The sequence below is a fragment of the Apaloderma vittatum genome, unplaced genomic scaffold (assembly GCF_000703405.1).
Source record: "Apaloderma vittatum isolate BGI_N311 unplaced genomic scaffold, ASM70340v1 scaffold1197, whole genome shotgun sequence".
Taxonomy (NCBI): Eukaryota; Metazoa; Chordata; class Aves; order Trogoniformes; family Trogonidae; genus Apaloderma; species Apaloderma vittatum.
The window spans coordinates 91,195-100,547 of NW_009727619.1; the positions used below are offsets into that span (position 1 = coordinate 91,195).

General features: G+C 40.4%; 1 protein-coding gene across 1 annotated transcript in view; it reads right to left on the reverse strand.

Moving 5' to 3' along the window:
• LOC104277156 (guanine nucleotide exchange factor DBS-like) overlaps window positions 1-9,042 on the reverse strand; it is a gene marked incomplete at both ends in the record, with an annotated part of 98,888 nt that extends 89,846 nt beyond the window's left edge. The window contains one exon of the mRNA XM_009873719.1: window positions 8,844-9,042. Coding sequence (XP_009872021.1) covers window positions 8,844-9,042 — 199 coding nt within the window. The remainder of the gene's footprint in view (window positions 1-8,843) is intronic.
• Window positions 9,043-9,353: the final 311 nt, after the last annotated feature.

Genomic DNA, 9,353 nt, shown 5'->3' on the forward strand with positions numbered 1-9,353 from the left:
TTTTCTAGTGAGGAAATAGAATCAAGCATATTTACAAAGATACCCCCCTCCATACAGATGCAGAATCACACAATACCTAAACAGGTCAGACATGTAACCCCTTCTGAATTTCAATTACACTGCTGCTTAGGCATTCTTCTAATTTCTTTGGAGCCAGAGAAGTACCAAAAGCACAAAGGTATTTATGTCAGGGTCTAAACAGAATTGACAAAGCTCTCCTACTTGAGTTTCAGCAAGGATCTAATGTTTCATCTTGTACAGAGAATATCTGAAAAGCGAAGCATAATTTGAATCAAAAGAGAAAAACTCATTCCATTCAGAGGTGTCACAAAAGCAATTAATGTTCATAATGAACAGTTATTGCTTTCTCTTTTCAAGTGGATTATAAACAAAAGGACATCTATGAGTACATACTATCAAAACACGTAAACCTGAGAAAGCCATATTAACTTTTATTAGCTTAATTTTGCTAGAGAAAAATTTCATACACCCCTACACAACATAAATCCACTATTTGAGAAAACTCCAAATTTCAGTCCACATACATCAGATCTTACCATGCCAGTGTTTTGAACACGACGCAGAAGAAACCAGGCATAGCTTCCCCTAACTTCACCTGAAAACGTCCTTACTTTTTTGTACAGATTATTGGTGTTCGCCCTTCCCTTGGTAAGGAGCTCTCCAAGCACAGAACAGGCAGCCAAATGAAGGCAGAGAGTCAGGCTGACAGAACTTCAGCTATACCTCCTGGGTTCATGTGATCTCACAGACAATGAAGAACTCCAGCCAAACTCTTCCTGAAAAGCAAGAGATTCTCTAGGAAGCAGGAAAACAGAAGGGGAAAAATAACAAAAGCTGTGGCTGGACTGCTTATTACAACAGAAAACTGCGGAAAAAAAGTAGAAGCAAGTGCAACAGCACAGCAAAGGTATTTCCAACATACCTAATACACCATTAAAAGTTGTGATGGACCAGCATAAGACACTGTAGCACGCAGTACTTGTAACTCCCTATAATTTTCCCGATTGGGTTCGGGGAACTTTGAAGAAGTAAAAATGGTTTCATGACCTCACTCTAACTGCAGATGGTACCATAGGTTCTTCAACTTTACCTTAATGGCCTGACCAAAAGAAAAAAAAAAAGAAAAAAAAAAAAAAAGACCAGCAGTCTCAAAGGCTAACAGTAATTTCAGGCAGTATTCCTTCTTTAAAACATCTTTTTTATTTTGTTTTGTTTTAAGCAGCATTCTTTCTCTGTTACTGTATGAAATACAGACACAAGTAGGAAAGCAAACATCAATTGAACTGAAAATTCATCAAGTGTGACACCAAGTGACATACATATATATATGCACACATACACACACTGTGAATTTTATTGCTGACATTACTGAAATACCTCTCCATAGCTCAAATTTAGCTGGCAAAGCCTTTTTATATTAGCAGAGCTTTTCTATTCTCACTTCTTCAACTCAATGCTACAAACTGAACAAGAAGTTATTTTTATATATTCCACATTTGCTGTAATTCCCTGGAAAGAAGGAATTAAGAGTAAGATGTTTAATATTAATTTCATTTAAGAGACTGGTTAACCTGCATGGCTTAAAAGTCTTAAGATGAAAATCCTGACAAGACTCCTACTGATTTTAATCAGCCTGGGATTTCATTGCTCTATTACTTGAAGCAGCAACACAATGTAAATGAGGTTTACCATGTAAAGGTTGTCCTTTGCATATTATTAGACAGATTATTCCAATTAGTTTTAAAAAATTCTCTTTTTGAGGAGTTAAACTCATAAGAATTTGCCAAATGCCTTCAGTAGAAATTCAGTTTTAATAAAAAGCAGCTCTTTTAACTAGCAGGTAAAAACATGGCCTCATAAGCACATAGAGATATTGACACCAGTCCTACAATGGCCAGTAAACGAAGAGGTCTGTAAAGACATTTATTTATAAACTTGAGTTCCACTGTAAGCAAAGAGCCTTGAACACTGAGAAAGGCTGACAGTGCACACTTAATACCTGCTATATCTTACCTGAGCATGCACTTCACATCAATCAACCCCCTAGTACCAAACAGAAAGCTCAGCATGGATATACTTAAAAGCTCTCACAGTAAAATTCAGCCAGGCCTTCAGGGACAACCCACTGCCACCAAGGAGACAAAGGGTGCAGCAAAACAAGTACTTTGCCAACAGTTATAATGATCTCAGTTCTACGTTCATAAAAGAGAAAATAAATCCTGAGTTCCCCCTCCTTGAGCATTACAACAGAATATCACCAGGGATAGCAAGAGCTCCCAGCTCAGTGCTGGACCAGGTATCACTAATAGGCTTGTGTATACAGCTTAGGGACTTGTGCCCTAGCTGGTTTGTTTCTAAAGGCAAAAAAGGTCATGGGCTATTCAGCATCTGCACAGACAGGCTCAGAAACCAATGAAGTCTTCCATGCCATCTTCTTTCCACAGAATACATGACAATGTTAATTACATAACAGTATCCTGTTATCACTCCCATGAAAAAAGTGGTCTCGTTGCATAAGGGAATCTAGCACAGAGGGAATCGCCAACACCTCACAAATTTTGGTCTTGACTTATTTTTTTGTGTGTGCATGCAAACAAGCTCATAAAAAATACTTGGTGTGATATGCATAGCCTCATCTTTATGGGGATAAAACGAGAGATAAGCCTGGGGGTGGCAAGCGAGTGTTTAAGGAACAGTATGATAGTGATGTCCTTCAGTCTATTAATTTGGTGGAGATAGGTGACTCCAGAGATCCATGCAGCACCAAAGACACATGGCTTATTGATGTGTTAGAAACCATGGAAACACCCAAGAATGGTCACATCGGAATTAGAGCTTCTCACTCCAAAAAGGGGGTGGAATCAAAAGCGCAACTGAAGTGCATCTACCCCAATGCACACAGCAGGGGACATAAACAGGAGGTGGAAGCCATTGCGCAGTAGGAAAACTGTGACCTAGTTGCCATTAGAGAAACATGGTGGGATGACTCACACAACTGGAGTGCTGCACAGGAGAAGTCTTGAAATCGCCAGCACTTGTTCTCATTTGTGCTGGAAATAAAATACAGCAGAGAGGAAACAGTCAAAGAGGTTCCTGGAACATGTGGAAGGTAACTCCCTCACACAGCTGGTGATTGAGACAACTAGGGAAGGCACCTCCTTGGACCTGCTATTCGTGAACAGTGAGGGACTTGTGGTGATGTGATTGTTGGGGGCTATCTTGGGCACAGCAATCACAAAATGACAAGGGTTCTCCATTCTCAGAGAAGAAGAGAGGGTCAGCAGAAATGCTACCTTCGACTTTCAGAGTGCAGACTTCGGCCCATTTGGGAGACTGGTTAAGAGAGTCCCATGGGACGCAGTCCTGAAGGGTAAAGTAGTTCTGGAAGGCTGGACATTCATCAAGAAGGAAATCTTAAAGACACAGGAGTAGGCCATCCCCATGTGCTGAAAGACAAGCTGGCAGGGAAGAAGATCAGCCTGGCTGAACAGAGAGATTTGGCTGGAACTCAGGGAAAAAAAAAGGAGTCTATGACACCTGCAAGAAGGGACATCTGCAAAAAGGGACTACAAGGATGAGGGCCAAGTTGAATCTCCATCCTTTATTGGATGCAGGCAGATTCACGAGGGATGAGGAAAAGTCTGAGGTACTAAATGCGTTGTTTGCCTCAGTCTTGAATAGTAAGCTCAGTTGTCCTCCGGGTACTCAGCTCCCTGACCTGGAAGTCAGGGACAGGGCTCACATAATCTAAGGGAAATGGTGTCCAATCTGCTTCACCACTTAAACATATACAAGTCTGTGCAGCCAGATGGCTGTACCCAAGGGTACGGAGGGAGTTGGTAGAAGTGCTCACCAAGCCACTTGCCATCATTTGCTAGCAGTCCTGGCTAACTAGGGAGGTCCCCATGGACTGGAGTTTAGCAAATGTGACACCCACCCACAAAAAGGGCCAGAAGGAGGATCCAGGGAACTGCATGCCTGTCAGCCTGACCTCAGTGCCAGGGATGGTTATGGAGCAGATCATCTTGAGTGCCATCACATGGCACATCCAGGGCAGCCAGGTGATCAGCCCCAGTCAGCGTGGGTTTATGAAAGGCAGAGCCAGCAGTGTGCCCAGGTGGCTAAGGCCAACAGCATCCTGGCCTGTATCAGGAATAGCGTGGCAAGCAGGACCAGGGCAGGGATTGTCACTCTGTACTCAGTGCTGGTGAGGCTGCACCTTGAATTCTATGTGCAGTTCTGGGCCCCTCCCTACAAGAAAGACATTGAGGTGCTGGAGCATGTTCAGAGAAGAGCAATGAAGTTGGTGAAGGGACTTGAGAATAAGTCTTATGAGAAGCAGCTGAGGGAACTGGGGCTCTTTAGTCTGGAGAAAAGGAGGCTGAGGGGATTGCTCTCCCCACCTACCTGTAAGGAAGTTGCAGCGAGGTGGGGGTCAGTCTCTTCTCCCAAGTAAAAAGCGAAAGGACCAGGAGGAGTTTTAGATGGGATAATAGGAAAAATTTCTTAACTGAAAGCATTGTCAAGCATTGGAACAGGCTGCCCAGGGAAGTGGTTGAATACCCATCTCTGGAGGTATTTAGAAGAGGTGCAGATGTGGAGCTTAGCGACATGGTTTAGTGGTAGACCTGGCATTGCTAGGTCAATGGTTGGACTTGATCTTAAAGGTCTTTTCCAGCCTAAACAATTCTGTGATTCTATTTTCTATGTATACCTACTAGCTGTATTAATCGAGTTTATAAGTAATTCCTTGAAAAAAGCTTTTCATCAAGTTGTTATTTGAGGTATGCTGTAATGTAAACAGCTTGGCAAACTAAAATTAAAATTCAAGTGAGACATCGAGCATGATAAAGCTTCTTGCAGAATATAAAACGGCTCCACAAATTGAGAAACTTTCCAAAAATATTGCATAAATGGAGGACTTCACCCCAAAAATGCAGTGGTAATCTTTCGCTACCAATAAAAGCAGCTTCTAAGAGATCACTTTAAGTTTCTTTATTTTTACTTAAGATTCTTAAAATGTTTTATTTATACACATCAGAGAATAGAATGGACTTGATCCAAATAGCATTAATTATTGATTTTCTGAAAAGTCACTTAATTTAAAACAGTATAATTATTACAACAACAAACATCTACAATGTTTCCCTCGAACTCATAAAGTATGTCTTCTCAGGTAAGTCAGGACTAGAGAGACTTCAGACTTCAGTCAGCAGTCACCTGTATCCTTGGATTCCTCAAAAACCTGGGCAGAATCACAGCAGTCTCCTTACTTTTCTAAGAGTCTCAACTGTAGCATCCTCATGTCTGTTTGCTACAACATCAGCAACTACAGTTCCCAAGACATCACACTAGCAAATCTTGATATCATAAAAGGTTTTCTCTGCTTCCCTATTACTTTAGCATCATGGCAGGCAACAACAAAAAAAAACTAACCAAAACTACTATGTGAAAAGATTATATTCCAAGCAGATCTGAACTGAACAGAGGAAGAAAGAAAATATGCAAGCTGCTTGAAGGGGACCATCTCCAGAGAAGTGAAGCCCAACTTAAAAAACGTTACGTGAACAGGCCTCCAAGCACAGCACTCCTGAAGTCCCACAGAGGTAGAACAGGCACTGACAAATTATAGAAATAGCGGATTTTTCATTTTATTTTTAACGACTCATGACTGTCTTCTATGCCACCATCCTTTCTCCACAATCTTCCCATTTTCCAGCCTTTTCTGAAGACAAAAGCAGGAAGAATATATTATACAATTTGAAACAAGGTAAGAGCCCCCACAGGTTGGTCAGACATTATCACCCACGCTTCATCTCTGCCTCAAGCTGAATTTTGCATGCTTCTTCATCTACTGCTTTCAAGCTAAGCTTTTCAGCCTTCCAAGATGCAATATGTTCTCCCTATGTGTAAGCTCACAGACACAATGGAGATCTGATCTTAATTATAGCTGCTACAAAAACACTGTAGTAAAACCATTGCTATTAATAATAGTATCAACAGCAGAGCAGACGAGTTCCTGGGGAGGTTGGGGAAAGGGAGGGAAGAGAGGCCTTAATACTTCAGCAACATATGGTTTAACTAAGAGCAGCAAGATGCTCTCCCTCATATTTGCTTAAAGAAGCTGAAAATAGAGAAGGGAAAAGACTCCAACAACGTTGCTGGAGTTTATTTTCCTCATCAGCATTTCTTTCTGCCTTTCCCACCAGAAGACTTTGCTTCACAGAACAGGGCACCATGGGTTGCTCTACCAATCACAAAAAAACTTGGGTTTTTTTCCCCCAAAATAAGTATTTAAACACGTATTAGAACTAGAGCAAAACAACTTCTCATCTCACCACATACAATTTGCACATTTTTAATATTCACCATTTTACGCTGCTGTAATTCTTTTGAGAGCAGTCTCTTTTTAGCAGTCCCTTGATAAAGTCAGAAAATACTAACATGCAGATTGCATCAATTAAGAGCAGTAATGTGTTAAAAATCAAAACCCAATCAAATCACCACAAACACAATGATGCATTCAATCCCCAATAATAGCAACAGTAATAGTTATGACACAGAAAGAGCTTTCACACTGGATTTAGTTTTGAAGTTTAATAACTTTCCCAGAAAATTATCTGCAACTAAGTTTCTCACGCCTAGTTCTGGGAAAGCTCTTTTCCCAGTTTATACACTGTTCTCTTCTTCAAGTCAAAAAGAAAACAAACAGTTTTTAAAACTACATCCCACTTTTTCCAGGCATAAAGAGTATTATCAGATGCTTTTCAATTTTGATTAACAGCTTGCAATTCAGCTGTCAACCTAGGCATAGATGTAATCCTCAACGAAAAATATGTCACATCTCAGGCCAGGACATCATAGAATGGCCTAGGCTGGAAGGGACCTTAGAGATCATCTAGTCCAACCTCCCTGTTTTGGGCAGGGACACCACCTCTCGACTAGACCAGGCAACATATGAGGACCGAGCACGAATGCAGTCCAAAACTTCCTTCTCCAAACCTCATATTCCTTTCACAAGGCCGCCTGTGACACAAGGACAGCAGCCACAGCTAAAAAGTGAAATTAGGACAGCCAAGTATGTGCAAGTTATTATAGGCAGTCCCATACCTTTGAAGTGTGTATACACACTCAGTGTTCACTCTGCCTTCACTGTTTTCATTCTGATCTGTGCAGCTTACTAAGCTTCCTTTGCAGATCAACCAGTCAACCGTTGGATTCACCAGAACACCAACAGAGAATACACACACATCCCTTAGTGTGAACCTAACACAGCCCTCTCCTGATTTTTTTGAGAGGAGGAGTAGCAAAATCCTTCACATGACAGAAGACAGAAGTACCTTTCCTCTGACTTCATGCTCCAGGTCTGCCTTTCCAGGGCTTGTTTTTTTAGTTCTTTCGCCATGGAAGCAGTGTACTAAAAAAACTTCTTGAAATCTCATAGCCTAGCTCAGAACACTGACACGGAATTGAGTTCACCTAGCTCACCTCCAGCAGCAGTTTCTTTCACTGGGGATTTCATTAGGAACAGGCTACAGACTGCACAACAAGTCTGTTTAACAATCTCCACAATCAGGTCTAAATCTCTGCAGAAATCAAATTTGCATTTTCTTGTTCTTTTTCTATTAGATATGCACAACAAGAAAATTAAAACAAGCAGATGTCCATCTTCTTCCATAACTTACAATAAAAGTCACAGTATGTCAGCTTTACTTTCTGTTGTAGTCCAGATACAACCTCCTTATTCTCACAGAATTCGTATTTTTTAGCCATCTGACCATTCCTGATATCATCCTCCAGAATTTCTAGAGGGTTGGTTGGTTTTTTTTTGTATCTTTCTTTGTTGCCCCCCAAAGAAATCTCATATTCTTCCTGAGACTTCACTTGTCCATAAACAAAATGATTACTCTACTAACCACTTCGTGTTAAACCAAAGCAGATTATGAATCATTCTGTAGTAGCACCAACATCATTAGGTCATCCAGGCTGAAAGAATGACCTTTTTTTTTTTTTTCCTTTTATAACAAAGGAGTCATATCCTGCCTTGTATATTAAATGCAAGATTGCAGTTTAGTGAATTTCACCCTTCCGGGTTTAGATCATCTTTCCATCTTAGAGAGGTCTGCCTGAGTGTGTGCAGAGTTTTTTTATTATCTAGGAGGCCTTTCAAAAATTTAACAAAATGAAATAAAGATGTGTTAATAAAGCCCAATTGCTACCAGATGCAACTGCTAATCAAATTATAGAATTATAGTCCATCAGCACCAGTACCAAGGCAAAGGTCACATAGGTCATATATGAATGCAAGAACCTGCTGCATGGGTCAATACAAGATTAGATGGTTCAGGAGAAAAAAAAGTAATCTTAATCCCTGTAACTATAAACTAGCACTCACTGCAATTTTCTTCTTATGGACCACAGCAACAAAAGCAATGTGATAACATGCAGAGGTATTTTGTACTTGCATTTCAGCAGTTACTCTAGAGTATGATTTTAAAACTGTAGGAAGGTAGGTCAGGTTTCTCCGGGATGACTATTTTTTGCTAATCAATTAAATTTATAGAATTATTTTAACTTCTTATAACAAGCATCAGTCCTCCCGAGTAAAGGTCCTCATTCTTCACTAGCTGGTACTAAATGCTTGTTTTAGTGGGGACAGCACCCTCCTCCAAGTTAATATCTAGCTATTCCTTGATTCCCTGCCCTACTCCATTGCTAGTGATGAGACACCACTGCTAAAATTCTTCAAGCCATCAGTCATCTTCTTAACACAATTTGGCAGCCAGCTGGACAATTTTCAAAATACACTATGTTTTTCCCACCTGCTGTGCTTTCTGGCACCTCCTGCTTCTCTATCACAAGCTGCATGATATCTGACACCACAACCTGATGGCTTGTATCCTCTTCTTTCTCTTCATCAGACTGGTTGGCTGTTGCAAAGCAGCTGCAGGTTCCAGTTTCTTTGCATGGGATCAACCTCCAGTACCAGTAGTCAGACATGAAAATGCTGTAAGTTGACTTCTGAAATTTAAAAACAAATGGAAAATCATTTTTTTGCAAGAAGAGAAAAAACTAGCTACTTGAAAGAAAGGGCTCAAACAGTGTTAAGATTGATGCTTACATACAGATTATCGTATCTTTGATTTTATTTAAAGAAAATATATGCAGTTTTTAATAGCCATCCACACTATTGTGCCCAAAATAAAAACTTCAAGAATCCGTTGTAGTTTCTCAGCATGCTTATATCATAGGTCAGGGAGTTAATGACAGAAAATCCCAAACAATATACAAATATGCGATTACATATGATCTTAACTGAATAAGGCAAAATA